The 21871-nt window shown below is 40.2% G+C and overlaps 1 protein-coding gene across 1 annotated transcript in view; it reads right to left on the bottom strand.

Annotated features, from left to right (window-relative positions):
* LOC128666438 (haloacid dehalogenase-like hydrolase domain-containing 5) overlaps positions 1-21871 on the bottom strand; it is a 718406-nt gene that overhangs the window by 252285 nt on the left and 444250 nt on the right. Inside the window, exon 6 of the mRNA XM_053721044.1 lies at positions 10807-10981. Within this exon, the coding sequence (XP_053577019.1) occupies positions 10807-10981 (175 nt within the window). The remainder of the gene's footprint in view (positions 1-10806; positions 10982-21871) is intronic.

The following is a 21871-nucleotide window of genomic DNA, read 5'->3' as shown; positions in this document are numbered from 1 at the left end:
AACCTCTAGGAATTTGTCCATTTTACACAATTTCTCTGGAACTACAATAGGGTCACAATCATCCAGAGTCGCTAAAACCTCCCTGAGCAATAAGCGGAGGTGTTCTAGTTTAAATTTAAAAGCCGTCATATCTGAATCTGTCTGAGGGAACATATTTTCAGAAATCTCTCCATCAGCCAGCAAATCCCTCACTTCAGAACATTGTGAGGGTACATCGGATATGGCTAATAAAGCGTCAGAGGGCTCAGCGTTCTCACACCAGACCTACTGAGCTTCCCCTGCAACCCAGGCAGCTTAGATAAAACCTCTGTGAGGGTAGTATTCATAACTGTGGCCATATCTTGCAGGGTGAAAGAATTAGGCAAACTAGAAGTACGTGGCGTCGTTTGTGCGGGCGCTAACGGTTGTGACACTTGGGGAGAATTAGATGGCATAACCTGATTCTCTTCTGAGAATCATCCTGCGACATACTTTTAGTAGCTAAAATATGTTCTTTACAATTTATTGACCTTTCAGTGCATGAGGGACACATTCTAAGTGGGGGTTCCACAATGGCTTCTAAACATATTGAACATTGACTTTCCTCAATGTCAGACATGTTGAACAGGCTAGTAATGACTAGAAACAAGCATGAAAACACTTTATTTAGTGAAAAAAATAACAATCTTAAAAAAGGGTACTGCGCCTTTAAGAGAAAAAAAGCATACCCGTGCTGCAAAACAGTCTAAACATGCACCCAATTTTTCAAAATTTTGTATGTAGACCCACTATAGGTAGACCCACTATAGGTAGTTAAGATTGCACCACAAAATGTTTTAACAATTAACACCTTAATGTCCAAACTGGATCGAAAACAGGCCCAGATCCAGAAAAAGACCCCTCAGCAGCCCTGCTGTGGCCCTACCTGCTCTCAGGGATCGAAAATGTGGGGTAAAAGCTTCGATTTGGCCCAAAACATACACCAGGGCCCTCAGAAGTTAGAGCTTGCTGCATGCTGACAAACTATCTGCGCATCTGAGGCGCGGAAATAGGCCCCGCCCATCTCACTCAATGTTTCTCAGCCTTAAAGAACCGCACCAGAGCGGTTATAACTAGCCATGTGTGTTCCAAGACTTGAAAGTTCAGCCATGTGTGCCCTAATAAAGTTGCCAAAAACGTTTATTGCCCACAAAAATGTTAAAGCACTCCCATCCAAAAAACGTTTGCTCACAAACATTTGTCATTCAGTGTCAACCATATATGTAATTGGCCCCATATGCAAGCTAAGTAATGCCCTTCTTTTAGCTCTAGGATTACTGCTTACCCTTACCCTCCTGGGTATAATGTCAGCCTTTCTGAAATACACAGTCTCTCCAGAAAAAAATATGACTGAACATACCTCATTGCTGCATAGCATGAAAAACGTTCCTCACACTGAAGTTTCCTGTACTCCTCAGCCTCTGTGGGAACAGCAAATGGACCTTAGTTACAAATGCTAAGATCATCATCCTCCAGGCAGCAGTCTTCATCCATCTGCTGCCTGAGAGTAAATAGTAAAAACCGGTACCATTTAAAAATAACAAACTCTTGATTGAAGAAATAAAAACTAATATTTTATCACCTCTTTTACTTTACCCTTCCTAGTACTTCGAGTAGGCAAAGAAAATGACTGGGGGTGGAGCTAAGGGAGGAGCTATATAGACAGCTCTGCTGTGGTGTTCTTTGCCACTTCCTGTAGGGAAGGATAATATCCCACAAGTAAAGGATGAATCCATGCACTCGTCTTACCTATATAGAAGAAATATACAAACTATTTCAAAGCTCATATTATAAAAAAGAGACACAAACACAAACAAGTAAAAACAAAATTTATGCTTACGGGATAAATTTATTTCTCTTGTGGTGTATCCAGTCCACGGATTCATCCATTACTTGTGGGATATTCTCCTTCCCAACAGGAAGCTGCAAGAGGATCACCCACAGCAGAGCTGTCTATATAGCTCCTCCCCTAACTGCCACCTCCCAGTCATTCGACCGAAGACAAGCAAGAGAAAGGAGAAACTATAGGGTGCAGTGGTGACTGTAGTTTAAAAATTAAAAAACACCTGCCTTAAAATGACAGGGCGGGCCGTGGACTGGATACACCACAAGAGAAATAAATTTATCAGGTAAGCATAAATTTTGTTTTCTCTTGTAAGGTGTATCCAGTCCACGGATTCATCCATTACTTGTGGGATACCAATACCAAAGCTATAGGACACGGATGAAGGGAGGGACAAGGCAGGCGCTTAAACGGAAGGCACCACCAAGCAAAAGTTATATCTATTCAGTAATGTGAGTAAATAATAAAAATATTATCCTTTACAGCAAGCATGATACCAGTCGTTATTAAATCACTGTAATCAGGCTTACCTTAAATAAATCCGGTATTGTCAGCATTTTCTAGCTTATCATTTCTCTAGAAAAATTTAAAACTGCACATACCTCAGAGCAGGAGACCCTGCACGCTATTCCCCCAGCTGAAGTTACCCATCTCTTCAGCTATGTGTGAGAACAGCAATGGATCTTAGTTACAACCTGCTAAGATCATCAAAGACCACAGGCAGACTCTTCTTCAACTTTCTGCCTGAGGCTAAAATAGTACAACTCCGGTACCATTTGAAAATAACAAACTTTTGATTGAAGATAAACTACATTAATGCACCACATCTCTCTCTTGTCGAGATCTGCAAGAGAATGACTGGGAGGTGGCAGTTAGCGGAGGAGCTATATAGACAGCTCTGCTGTGTGTGATCCTCTTGCAGCTTCCTGTTGGGAAGGAGAATATCCCACAAGTAATGGATGAATCCGTGGACTGGATACACCTTACAAGAGAAACAAAAGTTACTTTTCTATGAAGATAGACATGCCAATTTGAAAAAAAAGGAAATGTGTGCACATGCTCAGCACAAAGGGTCACGACCAATGGAGCTTTCCCAAAATAAGGAAAACTGCCAGAACCACTTCACCAGCAAGAAAAGGACTAGATGTTCCCTTAGGATGCCTTCCCAGGAATCCTAATCATCACTATGCAGTTGTCACCGCAAAGCAGGGGAACATAGACATCCCCACCTACCCGCATACGGAAGAGGCGAGAGAGAGTCCCCAAAATCCTGTCCACCTGAAAGTTGGACAGAACAAGAAGCAGGAAGGGTAAGAAGATGAGTTACCTATAAACAAGTAATTGGGGGAGAGGCAAGTTCTGTCCATGCACTCAGAGAGAGGGTTTCTTACCTGGTAAGTATTACCCAGGGATCATGGGTCAAGATAAAAAAATAAAAAAACCTTCCAATTATTTCTATTATCAAATTTGTCTCCTTCTCCTTTAATCCTTTGCTGAAAATCAGGCAGGTAGGTTTAGGAGCCTGTATGTGTCTAGAGCAATATATAGCAGCAGCTGTACTAGAATCAATCCTTTTAAATTGTTATATATTTGTAAGATCACTAGATGGCAGCAGTGTTTGCTTTCATGTAGTACTACACCATGAGGAAAAAAAACAGAATTTATGTTTACCTGATAAATTACTTTCTCCAACGGTGTGTCCGGTCCACGGCGTCATCCTTACTTGTGGGATATTCTCTTCCCCAACAGGAAATGGCAAAGAGCCCAGCAAAGCTGGTCACATGATCCCTCCTAGGCTCCGCCTACCCCAGTCATTCGACCGACGTTAAGGAGGAATATTTGCATAGGAGAAACCATATGGTACCGTGGTGACTGTAGTTAAAGAAAATAAATTATCAGACCTGATTAAAAAAAAAAAAAAACCAGGGCGGGCCGTGGACCGGACACACCGTTGGAGAAAGTAATTTATCAGGTAAACATAAATTCTGTTTTCTCCAACATAGGTGTGTCCGGTCCACGGCGTCATCCTTACTTGTGGGAACCAATACCAAAGCTTTAGGACACGGATGAAGGGAGGGAGCAAATCAGGTCACCTAAATGGAAGGCACCACGGCTTGCAAAACCTTTCTCCCAAAAATAGCCTCAGAAGAAGCAAAAGTATCAAACTTGTAAAATATGGTAAAAGTGTGCAGTGAAGACCAAGTCGCTGCCCTACATATCTGATCAACAGAAGCCTCGTTCTTGAAGGCCCATGTGGAAGCCACAGCCCTAGTGGAATGAGCTGTGATTCTTTCGGGAGGCTGCCGTCCGGCAGTCTCGTAAGCCAATCTGATGATGCTTTTAATCCAAAAAGAGAGAGAGGTAGAAGTTGCTTTTTGACCTCTCCTTTTACCGGAATAAACAACAAACAAGGAAGATGTTTGTCTAAAATCCTTTGTAGCATCTAAATAGAATTTTAGAGCGCGAACAACATCCAAATTGTGCAACAGACGTTCCTTCTTTGAAACTGGTTTCGGACACAGAGAAGGTACGATAATCTCCTGGTTAATGTTTTTGTTAGAAACAACTTTTGGAAGAAAACCAGGTTTAGTACGTAAAACCACCTTATCTGCATGAAACACCAGATAAGGAGGAGAACACTGCAGAGCAGATAATTCTGAAACTCTTCTGGCAGAAGAAATTGCAACTAAAAACAAAACTTTCCAAGATAATAACTTAATATCAACGGAATGCAAGGGTTCAAACGGAACCCCCTGAAGAACTGAAAGAACTAAATTGAGACTCCAAGGAGGAGTCAAAGGTTTGTAAACAGGCTTAATTCTAACCAGAGCCTGAACAAAGGCTTGAACATCTGGCACAGCAGCCAGTTTTTTGTGAAGTAACACCGACAAGGCAGAAATCTGTCCCTTCAGGGAACTTGCAGATAAACCCTTTTCCAATCCTTCTTGAAGGAAGGATAGAATCCTAGGAATCTTAACCTTGTCCCAAGGGACTCCTTTAGATTCACACCAACAGATATATTTTTTCCAAATTTTGTGGTAAATCTTTCTAGTTACAGGCTTTCTGGCCTGAACAAGAGTATCGATAACAGAATCTGAGAACCCTCGCTTCGATAAAATCAAGCGTTCAATCTCCAAGCAGTCAGCTGGAGTGAAACCAGATTCGGATGTTCGAACGGACCCTGAACAAGAAGGTCTCGTCTCAAAGGTAGCTTCCAAGGTGGAGCCGATGACATATTCACCAGATCTGCATACCAAGTCCTGCGTGGCCACGCAGGAGCTATCAAGATCACCGACGCCCTCTCCTGATTGATCCTGGCTACCAGCCTGGGGATGAGAGGAAACGGCGGGAACACATAAGCTAGTTTGAAGGTCCAAGGTGCTACTAGTGCATCCACTAGAGCCGCCTTGGGATCCCTGGATCTGGACCCGTAGCAAGGAACCTTGAAGTTCTGACGAGAGGCCATCAGATCCATGTCTGGAATGCCCCACAGCTGAGTGACTTGGGCAAAGATTTCCGGATGGAGTTCCCACTCCCCCGGATGCAATGTCTGACGACTCAGAAAGTCCGCTTCCCAATTTTCCACTCCTGGGATGTGGATAGCAGACAGGTGGCAGGAGTGAGACTCCGCCCATAGAATGATTTTGGTCACTTCTTCCATCGCTAGGGAACTCCTTGTTCCCCCCTGATGGTTGATGTACGCAACAGTTGTCATGTTGTCTGATTGAAACCGAATGAACTTGGCCCTCGCTAGCTGAGGCCAAGCCTTGAGAGCATTGAATATCGCTCTCAGTTCCAGAATGTTTATCGGTAGAAGAGATTCTTCCCGAGACCAAAGACCCTGAGCTTTCAGGGATCCCCAGACCGCGCCCCAGCCCATCAGACTGGCGTCGGTCGTGACAATGACCCACTCTGGTCTGCGGAATGTCATCCCTTGTGACAGGTTGTCCAGGGACAGCCCCCAACGGAGTGAATCTCTGGTCCTCTGATTTACTTGTATCTTCGGAGACAAGTCTGTATAGTCCCCATTCCACTGACTGAGCATGCACAGTTGTAATGGTCTTAGATGAATGCGCGCAAAAGGAACTATGTCCATTGCCGCTACCATCAACCCGATCACTTCCATGCACTGAGCTATGGAAGGAAGAGGAACGGAATGAAGTATCCGACAAGAGTCTAGAAGTTTTGTTTTTCTGGCCTCTGTCAGAAAAATCCTCATTTCTAAGGAGTCTATTATTGTTCCCAAGAAGGGAACCCTTGTTGACGGGGATAGAGAACTCTTTTCCACGTTCACTTTCCATCCGTGAGATCTGAGAAAGGCCAGGACAATGTCCGTGTGAGCCTTTGCTTGAAGAAGGGACGACGCTTGAATCAGAATGTCGTCCAAGTAAGGTACTACAGCAATGCCCCTTGGTCTTAGCACAGCTAGAAGGGACCCTAGTACCTTTGTGAAAATCCTTGGAGCAGTGGCCAATCCGAAAGGAAGCGCCACGAACTGGTAATGTTTGTCCAGGAATGCGAACCTTAGGAACCGATGATGTTCCTTGTGGATAGGAATATGTAGATACGCATCCTTTAAATCCACCGTGGTCATGAATTGACCTTCCTGGATGGAAGGAAGAATAGTTCGAATGGTTTCCATCTTGAACGATGGAACCTTGAGAAACTTGTTTAAGATCTTGAGATCTAAGATTGGTCTGAACGTTCCCTCTTTTTTGGGAACTATGAACAGATTGGAGTAGAACCCCATCCCTTGTTCTCTTAATGGAACAGGATGAATCACTCCCATTTTTAACAGGTCTTCTACACAATGTAAGAATGCCTGTCTTTTTATGTGGTCTGAAGACAACTGAGACCTGTGGAACCTCCCCCTTGGGGGAAGTCCCTTGAATTCCAGAAGATAACCTTGGGAGACTATTTCTAGCGCCCAAGGATCCAGAACATCTCTTGCCCAAGCCTGAGCGAAGAGAGAGAGTCTGCCCCCCACCAGATCCGGTCCCGGATCGGGGGCCAATATTTCATGCTGTCTTGGTAGCAGTGGCAGGTTTCTTGGCCTGCTTTCCCTTGTTCCAGCCTTGCATTGGTCTCCAAGCTGGCTTGGCTTGAGAAGTATTACCCTCTTGCTTAGAGGACGTAGCACCTTGGGCTGGTCCGTTTCTACGAAAGGGACGAAAATTAGGTTTATTTTTGGCCTTGAAAGGCCGATCCTGAGGAAGGGCGTGGCCCTTACCCCCAGTGATATCAGAGATAATCTCTTTCAAGTCAGGGCCAAACAGCGTTTTCCCCTTGAAAGGAATGTTAAGTAGCTTGTTCTTGGAAGACGCATCAGCCGACCAAGATTTCAACCAAAGCGCTCTGCGCGCCACAATAGCAAACCCAGAATTCTTAGCCGCTAACCTAGCCAATTGCAAAGTGGCGTCTAGGGTGAAAGAATTAGCCAATTTGAGAGCATTGATTCTGTCCATAATCTCCTCCAAAGGAGGAGAATCACTATCGACCGCCTTTATCAGATCATCAAACCAGAAACATGCGGCTGTAGCGACAGGGACAATGCATGAAATAGGTTGTAGAAGGTAACCTTGCTGAACAAACATCTTTTTAAGCAAACCTTCTAATTTTTTATCCATAGGATCTTTGAAAGCACAACTATCCTCTATGGGTATAGTGGTGCATTTGTTTAAAGTGGAAACCGCTCCCTCGACCTTGGGGACTGTCTGCCATAAGTCCTTTCTGGGGTCGACCATAGGAAACAATTTTTTAAATATGGGGGGAGGGACGAAAGGAATACCGGGCCTTTCCCATTCTTTATTAACAATGTCCGCCACCCGCTTGGGTATAGGAAAAGCTTCTGGGAGCCCCGGCACCTCTAGGAACTTGTCCATTTTACATAGTTTCTCTGGGATGACCAACTTGTCACAATCATCCAGAGTGGATAATACCTCCTTAAGCAGAATGCGGAGATGTTCCAACTTAAATTTAAATGCAATCACATCAGGTTCAGCCTGTTGAGAAATGTTCCCTGAATCAGTAATTTCTCCCTCAGACAAAACCTCCCTGGCCCCATCAGACTGGGTTAGGGGCCCTTCAGAAATATTATTATCAGCGTCGTCATGCTCTTCAGTATCTAAAACAGAGCAGCCGCGCTTACGCTGATAAGTGTTCATTTTGGCTAAAATGTTTTTGACAGAATTATCCATTACAGCCGTTAATTGTTGCATAGTAAGGAGTATTGGCGCGCTAGATGTACTAGGGGCCTCCTGAGTGGGCAAGACTCGTGTAGACGAAGGAGGGAATGATGCAGTACCATGCTTACTCCCCTCACTTGAGGAATCATCTTGGGCATCATTGTCATTTTCACATAAATCACATTTATTTAAATGAATAGGAATTCTGGCTTCCCCACATTCAGAACACAGTCTATCTGGTAGTTCAGACATGTTAAACAGGCATAAACTTGATAACAAAGTACAAAAAACGTTTTAAAATAAAACCGTTACTGTCACTTTAAATTTTAAACTGAACACACTTTATTACTGCAATTGCGAAAAAACATGAAGGAATTGTTCAAAATTCACCAAATTTTCACCACAGTGTCTTAAAGCCTTAAAAGTATTGCACACCAAATTTGGAAGCTTTAACCCATAAAATAACGGAACCGGAGCCGTTTTGAACGTTAACCCCTTTACAGTCCCTGGTATCTGCTTTGCTGAGACCCAACCAAGCCCAAAGGGGAATACGATACCAAATGACGCCTTCAGAAAGTCCTTTCTAAGTATCAGAGCTCAAGGCTAAATATATGTTAATAATGAATCGATTTAGCCCAAATAAAGTCTACAGTCTTAATAAGCCCTTGTGAAGCCCTTATTTACGATCGTAATAAACATGGCTTACCGGATCCCATAGGGAAAATGACAGCTTCCAGCATTACATCGTCTTGTTAGAATGTGTCATACCTCAAGCAGCAAGAGACTGCACACTGTTCCCCCAACTGAAGTTAATTGCTCTCAACAGTCCTGTGTGGAACAGCCATGGATTTTAGTGACGGTTGCTAAAATCATTTTCCTCATACAAACAGAAATCTTCATCTCTTTTCTGTTTCTGAGTAAATAGTACATACCAGCACTATTTCAAAATAACAAACTCTTGATTGAATAATAAAAACTACAGTTAAACACTAAAAAACTCTAAGCCATCTCCGTGGAGATGTTGCCTGTACAACGGCAAAGAGAATGACTGGGGTAGGCGGAGCCTAGGAGGGATCATGTGACCAGCTTTGCTGGGCTCTTTGCCATTTCCTGTTGGGGAAGAGAATATCCCACAAGTAAGGATGACGCCGTGGACCGGACACACCTATGTTGGAGAAATATATTTGATAAAAGAAGTAAATTGATAAAACTGTATGCTGAATATCAGAATAATGAAAAATGTTAGGTTTCATGTGCCTTTAAATTGAATAACATTTTTACATTTAAAAAAAAAAAAAAAATTTGTGTCCCTTTAAAACACTGTTAACCCGGAAAAGTGAGGGCTTATTGCCTATATTCTCGTTACAGACCCCGATTAGAATGCTACTTACAGAAGAAGATCATAATACAATAGACAAATGGGCAAATAAAGCACTATATAGGGTGGCAGACTTGGTGACCAATCACAAAATAATCACTTTCTCGCAACTACAAGACAGTATTCAGCCTTACAAACTACACTGGTATCGATATCTCCAGCTATCGACATCCATCAACAAATATATAATAGGTACACCCCGACAACCTAAAACCACAATAGAGAGAATATTTGACTCACCGATCAGACCACATAAATCAATCTCTAAGTTGTACATAGATATACAGAACACTTCCAGCAATTTTAAGAACAATATCATACTTATTAGGTGAGAAGAAGATATAGAGAGGAGCTTTGACAAAGAGGAATGGAACAATATACTTAGCTCCCTATGCAGAGACCTCCTAAGTGCATACCTAAGGGAAACGCTATAAAAACAGCATTCCGTTGGTATCTCATACTCATGAAGACATCTCACTTCTCAAAAACAGGTAGTAAGCTGTGCTACAGGGGGTGTGGTAAGGAGGGGTCTTATAGGCATATGTGGTGGGAATGTGAAGGGGTTGGAAGAATCTGGCAACATTCATCTCTTTTTATTAGCACACTGTTAGAGGAAAATTTCCAGCTCACGATAACACAGGCTCTTCTACATTAACATATAGAGAAGTTTGACAATACTGTAAACATAATTATCAGAATACTCTGTACGATCACCAGAACATCTATAGCAAAATAATGGAAGACGGGAGTCCCCTCCTGGACTGAGATCAAAAATAAGATCAATACCACCTATACACTATATGAATCGGCATCCTGGATTCTAGATACAAGGGAGATGTTCAATAAAATATGTTTTTTTTGGATATTAAACAGTCATAAAGTGTAGCATCACATAGATACACAGTTTCAGGCCTTATGATTCTCAAACTACTAGAAACAGATGTTCACTCATGATGAATCTACAAATACTCACTGACATGCATGAAAGTATAATTCATAAACCCTTAAAGAGATAGAATGATAATGAATGACATGACAATTGTTTATTTTTTTTATTTATATATTATTTTTTTTTACATTTTTCATTATTGTTGTTCGCACTGTTTAAGTGTTCAGTTATGTTACCTGTTCTATACCGAACTTATGAACATGTAAACTCTGTAAAAACCCAATAAAAACATTTAAACATAAAACACTGTTAACCAATTAACAAATTGGGGTTGCTCAGCATCCTTTAGAAAATTTTATCTAATGATTTTTCTGCAAAATTTACAATTAAAGTCTATAGGGATTTTTGTAGACATATGCTATTAATATTTTTTATAAAGGATTGTCAACCCCATTATTAGTTTTGATCAATAAAAAAAAATAAAAAAACTAACCTTGGTGCCCGTGCTTCAGTCATCCACAAGAGATCCATATTGCAAGCAAGCAGAGGTAAATGGGGGTATTGTTCAAGTTGATATGGATTTGCTGGATACCCTCCAGTCAACAAGACATCAATGATAATTTGAAGATTGGTCTCCCACCGGATTGGTTCACCAAAGAGAATCACAGCTGTAATTAACAAATTAGTTAATTAACAAGAATACATGTATAGTAACATGATGCATAATTGTAGATCATTGTAGATGGATTGGTCATTTTGGGTTCGATCACAAGCTATGGGCTATTAGCTCCTGAAAAACATAATTTATGTAAGAACTTACCTGATAAATTCATTTCTTTCATATTAGCAAGAGTCCATGAGCTAGTGACGTATGGGATGACTATGGGATATACATTCCTACCAGGAGGGGCAAAGTTTCCCAAACGTCAAAATGCCTATAAATACACCCCTCACCACACCCACAAATCAGTTTAATGAATAGCCAAGAAGTGGGGTGATAAGAAAAAAAGTGCGAAAGCATATAAAATAAGGAATTGGAATAATTGTGCTTTATACAAAAAAATCATAACCACCACAAAAAGGGTGGGCCTCATGGACTCTTGCTAATATGAAAGAATTGAATTTATCAGGTAAGTTCTTACATAAATTATGTTTTCTTTCATGTAATTAGCAAGAGTCCATGAGCTAGTGACGTATGGGATAATGACTACCCAAGATGTGGATCTTTCCACGCAAGAGTCACTAGAGAGGGAGGGATAAAATAAAGACAGCCAATTCCTGCTGAAAATAATCCACACCCAAAATAAAGTTTAATGAAAACATAAGCAGAAGATTCAAACTGAAACCGCTGCCTGAAGTACTTTTCTACCAAAAACTGCTTCAGAAGAAGAAAACACATCAAAATGGTAGAATTTAGTAAAAGTATGCAAAGAGGACCAAGTTGCTGCTTTGCAAATCTGATCAACCGAAGCTTCATTCCTAAACGCCCAGGAAGTAGAAACTGACCTAGTAGAATGAGCTGTAATCCTTTGAGGCGGAGTTTTACCCGACTCAACATAGGCATGATGAATTAAAGATTTCAACCAAGATGCCAAAGAAATGGCAGAAGCTTTCTGGCCTTTTCTAGAACCGGAAAAGATAACAAATAGACTAGAAGTCTTTCGGAAAGACTTAGTAGCTTCAACATAATATTTCAAAGCTCTAACAACATCCAAAGAATGCAACGATTTCTCCTTAGAATTCTTAGGATTAGGACATAATGAAGGAACCACAATTTCTCTACTAATGTTGTTGGAATTCACAACCTTAGGTAAAAATTCAAAAGAAGTTTGCAACACCGCCTTATCCTGATGAAAAATCAGAAAAGGAGACTCACAAGAAAGAGCAGATAATTCAGAGACTCTTCTGGCAGAAGAGATCGCCAAAAGGAACAAAACTTTCCAAGAAAGTTATTTAATGTCCAATGAATGCATTGGTTCAAAAGGAGGAGCTTGAAGAGCCCCCAGAACCAAATTCAAACTCCAAGGAGGAGAAATTGACTTAATGACAGGTTTTATATGAACCAAAGCTTGTACAAAACAATGAATATCAGGAATATTAGCAATCTTTCTGTGAAAAAGAACAGAAAGAGCAGAGATGTGTCCTTTCAAGGAACTTGCGGACAAACCTTTATCTAAACCATCCTGAAGAAACTGTAAAATTCTCGGAATTCTAAAAGAATGCCAGGAAAAATGATGAGAAAGACACCAAGAAATATAAGTCTTCCAGACTCTATAATATATCTCTCTAGATACAGATTTACGAGCCTGTAACATAGTATTAATCACAGAGTCAGAGAAACCTCTTTGACCAAGAATCAAGCGTTCAATCTCCATACCTTTAAATTTAAGGATTTGAGATCCTGATGGAAAAAAGGACCTTGTGACAGAAGGTCTGGTCTTCTTAACGGAAGAGTCCACGGTTGGCAAGAGGCCATCCGGACAAGATCCGCATACCAAAACCTGTGAGGCCATGCTGGAGCTACCAGCAGGACAAACGAGCATTCCTTCAGAATCTTGGAGATTACTCTTGGAAGAAGAACTAGAGGCGGAAAGATATAGGCAGGATGATACTTCCAAGGAAGTGATAATGCATCCACTGCCTCCGCCTGAGGATCCCGGGATCTGGACAGATACCTGGGAAGTTTCTTGTTTAGATGAGAAGCCATCAGATCTATTTCTGGAAGTTCCCACATTTGAACAATCTGAAGAAATACCTCTGGGTGAAGAGACCATTCGCCCGGATGCAACGTTTGGCGACTGAGATAATCCGCTTCCCAATTGTCTATACCTGGGATATGAACCGCAGAGATTAGACAGGAGCTGGATTCCGCCCAAACCAGAATTCGAGATACTTCTTTCATAGCCAGAGGACTGTGAGTCCCCCCCTGATGATTGATGTATGCCACAGTTGTGACATTGTCTGTCTGAAAACCAATGAACGATTCTCTCTTCAGGAAGAGGCCAAGACTGAAGAGCTCTGAAAATTGCACGGAGTTCCAAAATATTGATCTGGTAATCTCACCTCCTTAGATTCCCAAACTCATGTGCCGTCAGAGACCCCCACACCGCTCCCCAACCTTGTAAGACTTGCATCTGTTGAAATTACAGTCCATGGTCGGAAGAACAAAAGAAGCCCTCTGAACTAACGATGGTGATCTTGTCCACCACGTTAGAGAGTGTTCGTACAAGTCGGTTTTAAAGATATTAATTGAGATATCTTTGGTAATGCCTGCACCATTGGTTCAGCATCACAGAGCTGAAAGAGGTAGCATGTGAAAATGAGCAAGAGGGGATCGCATCCGATGCAGCAGTCCATAAGGTCCTAAAATTTCCATGCAAAAGGCTACCGAATGGGAATGAAATTGTGGACTGAAGGTTTCGACAGCTGAAATCAATTTTAGACGTCTCTGTCTGTCAAAGACAGAGTTCATGACACTGAATCCTATCTGGAAACCCAAAAAGGTTACCCTTGTCTGAGGAATCAATGAACTTTTTAGTGAATTGATCCTCCAACCATGATCTTGAAGAAACAACACAAGTCGATTCGTATGAGATTCTGCTAAATGTGAAGACTGAGCAAGTACCAAGATATCGTCCAAATAAGGAAAAACCAACAATACCCTGTCTCTGATTACAGACAGAAGGGCACCCGACCGAACCTTTGTAAAAATTCTTGGAGCTGTTGCTAGGCCCAAAATGGCAGAGCCACAAACTGGTAATGCTTGTCCAGGAAAGAGAATCTCAGAAACTGATAGTGAGCTGGATGAATCGGAATACTGCAGATATGGCATCCTGTAAATCTATTGTAGACATACTAATGCCCTTGCTGAACAAAAGGCAGGATAGTCCTTATAGTTACCATTTTGAATTATGTGTATCCTTACATAACGATTCAATATTTTAGATCCAGAACTGGTATGAAGAATTCTCCTTCTTTGGTACAATGAAGAGATTCGAATCAACCCCAGCCCCTGTTCCAGAACTGGAACTGGCATACTTACTCCAGCCAACTCTAGATCTGAAACACATTTCAGAATCGCTTGAGCTTTCGCTGGTTTACTGGGACATGGGAAAGAAAAAAATCTCCTTTGCAGGAGGTCTTATCTTTGAAACCAACTTCTGTACCCTTCTGAAACAATGTTCTGAATCCAAAGATGTGAACAGAATCAATCCAAATTTCTTTTGAAAAAACGTAATCTGCCCCCTACCAGCTGAGCTGGAATGAGGGCCGCACCTTCATGTGGACTTAGAAGCTGGCTTTGCTTTTCTAGAAGGCTTGGATTTATTCCAGACTGGAGATGTTTCCAAACTGAAAACTGCTCCCTGAGGATGAAGGATCAGGCTTTTGTTCTTTGTTGAAATGAAAGGAATGAAAACGATTATTAGCCCTGTTTTTACCCTTAGATTTTTTATCCTAGCGGTAAAAAAGTTCCCTTTCCCACCAGTAACAGTTGAGATAATAGAATCCAACTGAGAACCAAATAATTTATTACCCTGGAAGAAAGGGAAAGTAGAGGTCGATTTAGAAGACATATCAGCATTCCAAGTTTTAAGCCATAAAGCTCTTCTAGCTAAAATAGCTAGAGACAAAACCTGACATTCAACTCTGGATAATATCAAAATGCATCACAGATTAAAATTATTAGCATGTTGAAGCAGAATAATAATGTTATGAGAATCATGATCCTGTTACTTGTTGCGCTAAAGTTTCCAACCAAAAAGTTGAAGCTGCAGCACCATCCGCCAAAGATATAGCAGGTCTAAGAAGATACCTGAACACAAATAAGCTTTTATTAGAAAGGATTCAATTTTCCTATCTAGAGGATCCTTAAAGGAAGTACCATCTGCCGTAGGAATAGTAGTACGTTTAGCAAGGGTAGAAATAGCCCCATCAACTTTAGGGATTTTGTCCCAAAACTCTAATCTGTCGGACGGCACAGGATATAATTGCTTAAAACGTTTAGAAGGAGTAAATGAATTACCCAAATTATTCCATTCCTCTGGAAATTACTTTAGAAATAGCACCTGGAACAGGAAAAACCTTCTAGAATAACTACAGGAGATTTAAAGACCTTGTCTAAACGCTTAGATTTAGTATCAAGAGGACCAGAATCCTCAATTTCTAATGCAATTAGGACTTCTTTAAGTAAAGAACGAATAAATTCCATTTTAAATAAATATGAAGATTTATCAGCATCAACCTCTGAGACAGAGTCCTCTGAACCAGAAGAATCATTAGAATCAGAATGATGATGTTCATTTAAATATTCATCTGGATAAAGAGAAGTTTAAAAGATTTTTTTAAATTTACTAGAAGGAGGAATAACAGACATAGCCTTCTTAATGGATTCAGAAACAAAATCTCTAATGTTATCAGGAACACTCTGAACATTAGATGTTGAGGGAACTGCAACAGGTAATGGTACTTTACTAAGGAAATATTTTCTGCATTAACAAGTTTGCCATCATGACAAACCACAGCTGGGAACAACTACCAAAAGTTTACAGCAGATACACTTAGCTTTGGTAGTTCCGCACCAGGCAGCGATTTTCCTGAAGTTTCTTCTGACTCAGATGCAACGTGAGACATTCTTGCAATATGTAAGAGAAAAAAACAACATATAAAGCAAAATTGATCAAATTCCTTAAATGACAGTATCAGGAATGGGAAAAAAATGCCAAAGAACAAGCTTCTAGCAACCAGAAGCAATGAAAAATGAGACTTAAATAATGTGGAGACAAAAGCGACGCCTAATTTTTTTTAGCGCCAAATAAGACGCCCCACATTATTTGGCGCCTAAATGCTTTTGGCGCCAAAAATGACGCCACATCCGAACGCCGACATTTTTGGCGCAAAAGAACGTCAAAAAAATGACGCAACTTCCGGCGACACGTATGACGGCGGAAACGGAAAAGATTTTTTTGCGCCAAAAAAGTCCTGCGCCAAGAATGACGCAATAAAATGAAGCATTTTCAGCCCCCGCGAGCCTAACAGCCCACAGGGAAAAAGTCAAATTTTAAGGTAAGAAATATGATTGATTCAAATGCATTATCCCAAATATGAAACTGACTGTCTGAAAAAAAGGAATGTTGAACATCCTGAGTCAAGGCAAATAAATGTTTGAATACATATATTTAGAACTTTATAAAAAAGTGCCCAACCATAGCTTTAGAGTGTCACAGAAAATAAGACTTACTTACCCCAGGACACTCATCTACATGTTTGTAGAAAGCCAAACCAGTACTGAAACAAAAATCAGCAGAGTAATGGTATATATATATAAGAGTATATCGTCGATCTGAAAAGGGAGGTAAGAGATGAATCTCTACAACGATAAACAGAGAACCTATGAAATAGACCCCGTAGAAGGAGATCATTGAATTCAAACAGGCAATACTCTCTTCACATCCCTCTGACATTCACTGCACGCTGAGAGGAAAACCGGGCTCCAACCTGCTGCGGAGCGCATATCAACGTAGAATCTAGCACAAACTTACTTCACCACCTCCATAGGAGGCAAAGTTTGTAAAACTGATTTGTGGGGTGTTGGTGAGGGGTGTATTTATAGGCATTTTGAGGTTTGGGAAACTTTGCCCCTCCTGGTAGGAATGTATATCCCATAGTCATCCCATACGTCACTAGCTCATGGACTCTTGCTAATTACATGAAAGAAATGAATTTTTTGTATTGGTCGAATTTGGAGCCGAGTAGTTAAAAACCTTCCACCGCGAATGCATTTTAAACAAAAAAGTGTAACTGCCTGTTTTCGAAAAAGAAACTGTGAGGTCTCCCGAAACTGACACATACATTAACCTATTCACACCTCTGAAGGTTACAGCAAAGCTCTGTTCATGGAACCCCTTTGTTCACTCAGCAAGGACAAAACTCATTTACATGTTAGACATCTATAAGCAAATCAAATGGCGTGATTTCATATTTCATATGTGAATGTATTTCTCAATCACTGGCATGATTTTTACAAACAGTACAGGCATTATTAAAATTGTAAAGAAATAAATATATAGGGAGTGAAAGAGTATAGCTATCATTAATTATAACCAGAGATACACTGTGGACAATAATGACTTAGCTTAACTAAGTTAAATGAGGTAACCAAGAGACAAATAAAGGCCAAAGTTTAAAAATGCACAAAGTGGTACTGTATATCTATACTATAATCGCATTTGTTAGGCGTCCGTCGCCATCACCTACTCAAAGGAATGTTGGATGCGCGAGGCAGCCAAAAGAATGTTGGCCGCGCACGCAGCCAAAAGAATCCACCTGGATGCAGCGTAGGCAAACAAACCATTAAAGGAAAAAAACATGCAACCGCCCAAACGAAATATTAACGAAAAAACACGTAACCGCTTGCATGACATAACAAAAAAACACGTAACCGCCCGCATAAAATAACATAAAAACCTAACCGCCCACACAAAATAATAAAAAACTTAACCACCCACACAAAGTATTAACAAACACCTAAACCACCAATTCCTACATCGCAAAATAATAAGGTAATTAACCCCTAATCCACAAATTAAACACAAATAACATAATTAAAATATTAACCCCTAAACCGCCAACCCCCCACATTACAATAAACCTAATTAACCTATTAACCCCTAAATCGCCAACCCCCCACATTGCAATAAACCTAATTAACCTATTAACCCCTAAACCGTCAACCCCCCACATTGCAATAAACCTAATTAACCTATTAACCCCTAAACTGCTAAACCCCCACATCGCAATAAACCCAATTAACCTATTAACTCCTAAACCGCCAACCCCCCCACAACGCAAATGACTAACGGCTAGATTACGAGTTGTGCGTTATGCATGAAAAAGCCTTCAAACGCTGATTTTTCCCTACCGCTGGTATTACGAGTTTCCGTAACGCCACAAAAATATCCATCTTCGCTCAAATCATTAACTGAAACCCAGACGCAGTAGTTAATCATATACCGCTAACAAAAACATCCACAAATCACTTCAAAAACATTACACAAAGTACACTTACACTCATACAAGCACTACACAATATTTATTTTTCATATTAAAATAGAATGGATCAAAGTTACGAGATCTCGGGTGTTTGAAAAAAACCCCACACAAATCCATTTTCCATTGACTTTACATAGACAGACGGGAACATACACTCATATAGCTACATCTAACTACAAATATTATCACATACATACACAATGGGATACATACAAACAATATACAGCACAATACCTACACAAAACAGATTTTTATTAGGAAATAAACACGATTTAGCTACTTTTTCACACAAGAACCTGAGGTCACTCACTATACGCTCAAAACAAGTGTTGGATTTTATTTCTCAACAAATTTTTCTCCTCCATTGACTTTTATGGGGAAGACGTGCAGATTTACCCAACGCACGTAAAATGCGTAGACAAGAAAACTTGTAATACCAGCGTTACAATTGTGAAACTAATTCTTTCTTGCGTTAGTCCCGCTATGACAAATAGATCCAGAAAACATAATTTATGTAAGAACTTACCTGATAAATTAATTTCTTTCATATTAGCAAGAGTCCATGAGCTAGTGACGTATGGGATATACATTCCTACCAGGAGGGGCAAAGTTTCCCAAACCTTAAAATGCCTATAAATACACCCCTCACCACACCCACAATTCAGTTTAACGAATAGCCAAGAAGTGGGGTGATAAGAAAGGAGCGAAAGCATTAAAAATAAGGAATTGGAATAATTGTGCTTTATACAAAAAAAATCATAACCACCACAAAAAGGGTGGGCCCTCATGGACTCTTGCTAATATGAAAGAAATGAATTTATCAGGTAAGTTCTTACATAAATTATGTTTTCTTTCATGTAATTAGCAAGAGTCCATGAGCTAGTGACGTATGGGATAGCAGATACCCAAGATGTGGAACTTCCACGCAAGAGTCACTAGAGAGGGAGGGATAAAATAAAGACAGCCAATTCCGCTGAAAAATTAATCCACAACCCAAATCAAAAGTTTCAATTTTTATAATGAAAAAAACTGAAATTATAAGCAGAAGAATCAAACTGAAACAGCTGCCTGAAGTACTATTCTACCAAAAACTTCTTCTGAAGAAGAGAAAACACCAAAATGGTAGAATTTAGTAAAAGTATGCAAAGAAGACCAAGTCGTTGACATGAATTCTCAAAAAAAATTTCATATATTAACCGCTGACAAGCTAATGCCACACTACAAGGTTCTCTACTAAATGAATAATCCACCTTGAAATAAATTCCACCTTTATAAACAATTAAAAAACGGACCTATGGAAGAACAGCAGCTGGTTTTTAAACCTTGTTCCGGGAGCAACTATCATCTTGATAAAGCCCTAAGTCGGGTGAAACGCATAGAAGAAGGAGAGTTGCTTGTCCTGTATAGAGCAACGCTTACTAGGTACCTAGTTCTTTAAACCGCGCGTGATATACGCTAAGTGCGGGATTTACAAACACCATCACTCCTGCTGCTGCAGAGACTCCGGTTTGGTCTGTGAGTCATTGATAGTGGCAGTTTCAAGGTGAAGTGCTAACATTGGGAACCAACTTACATGGTCAGTGGTATAGCTCAACCAAGCTCTGAACCCTGCATACTCACTGTGGAGGAACCGCCATCAATGCACGCTGAGCGGCTTGTTATCAGCTGACGAAATTTCATGGTAAGACGCCCTGGAGCATTTCTTTTTTCACACAAGATTGGCTACTTAATATAAGACTTTTCTCATAACACTTTCTATGTGTCAACATTCATTCTATATAAGGTGGATTATTATTCTACAACCTCAGTGGCAGATTCACTCTTGTGTTGCAACAAAGTTGCCAAAACCAGATTTGAAACATTGACAATATAATCTTTGGATCACAGCCATATGTCGATAGACTCACTATAATATAGCAACAGAGTTGCACACTCAGATAGTGTGAAATACGAACTGTTTCTTCTATATTGCACATAATCGATTAATATAATATTATCCATGGACTTTTTGTTGTAATATATATGTATTCATATTCACCATTTTTATGGATGAATTTATGTAATTTTTAGATTTTGTATTTTTTATTGGTGGTATTCTAGCAATCATATTAGACATTTATTAACTTGTATTTGCTTAACTCTTGTTATAGGGAGACGTCCCTTTAACTTTATATTAGTAATCACAAAATTCATGTTCTATATTCATTTTTATTTTTTATTTTATTAAATTTTATTAGAGATTAACGGCCCGATCCGATATGCAGCGTCACCCGCAAATGCCGGCGACACTGAATTTTGCGCTGGTTTGGTATCCTATATACGGCGTAACCTAGAAGTTACGCTCGTATATTTCTGCCGTCGCCCGTAGTTTTTTGGGCCATAGGCAGGTATACCAAACCAGCGCAGTTTGGTATCCAATATACAGCTTAAGGATTTATGTGGCGAAAATGGAGAAATCTTACTCCATTTTCACCTCGCCACAAAAAGCAGCAGTAGTAAGCCTTACGCTGTCTATTGGAGCCCCGTAACTCCCTAAACTAGCTACAAAATTAACCTAACGCATGCGCAATGTCTACCTGTCAACCGCAATCTGCTAAATAAAGCCTAACACCTAACGCATGCGCAATGTCTATCTACCTGTCAACCGCGATCCCCCGCCGCAATCCCTAATAAAATATTTAACCCCTAAACCGCCGCTCCCGGACCCCGCCGCCACCTACATTAACTACCCCCTAATCTAATCCCCCTACCCCGCCGCCACCTATATTAAATTATTTAACCCCAATCTAATCCCCCTACCCCGCCGCCACCTATATTAAATTAATTAACCCCTAATCTAATCCCCCTACCCCGCCGCCAGCTATATTAAATTATTTAATCCCTAAAATACTAAACTATCCCTACCACTAAACCTAAGTCTAACCCTACAAATAGCCCTGAAAAGGGCTTTTTGCGTGGCATTACCCCAAAGTAAACTGCTCTATTGCCAGCCCTTAAAAGGGCTTTTTGCGGGGCATGCCCCAAAGAAATCAGCTCTTTTACCAGCCCTTAAAAGGGCTTTTGGCGGGGCTTTGTCACAAAGTAAACTGCTCTTTTGCCTATAATCTAAATCCCCCTACACCGGCGCCACCTATAATAAAATGTATTAGCCCCTAATCTAATCCCCCTACACCGCCGCCAGCTATATTAAACACATTAACCCCTAATCTAATCCCCCTACACCACCGCCAGCTATATTAACGATATTAACCCTAATTATATTAGGGTTAATATAGTTAATATAGTTATTATATTATATATATTAACTATATTAACCCTAATTATATTAGGGTTAATATAGATAATATCGTTATTATATTATATATATATTAAGTATAATAACCCTATCTAACTCTAACATCCCTAACTAAACTCTTATTAAAATAAATCTAATATTAATATTATCAATTAAAATATTCCTAAATAAATCTAAATACCTATAAAATAAACCCTAAGATAGCTACAATGTA

Source organism: Bombina bombina, chromosome 7 (assembly GCF_027579735.1).
Source record: "Bombina bombina isolate aBomBom1 chromosome 7, aBomBom1.pri, whole genome shotgun sequence".
In the NCBI taxonomy this organism is placed as follows: Eukaryota; Metazoa; Chordata; class Amphibia; order Anura; family Bombinatoridae; genus Bombina; species Bombina bombina.
This window is presented reverse-complemented; position numbering and strand designations above follow the sequence as displayed.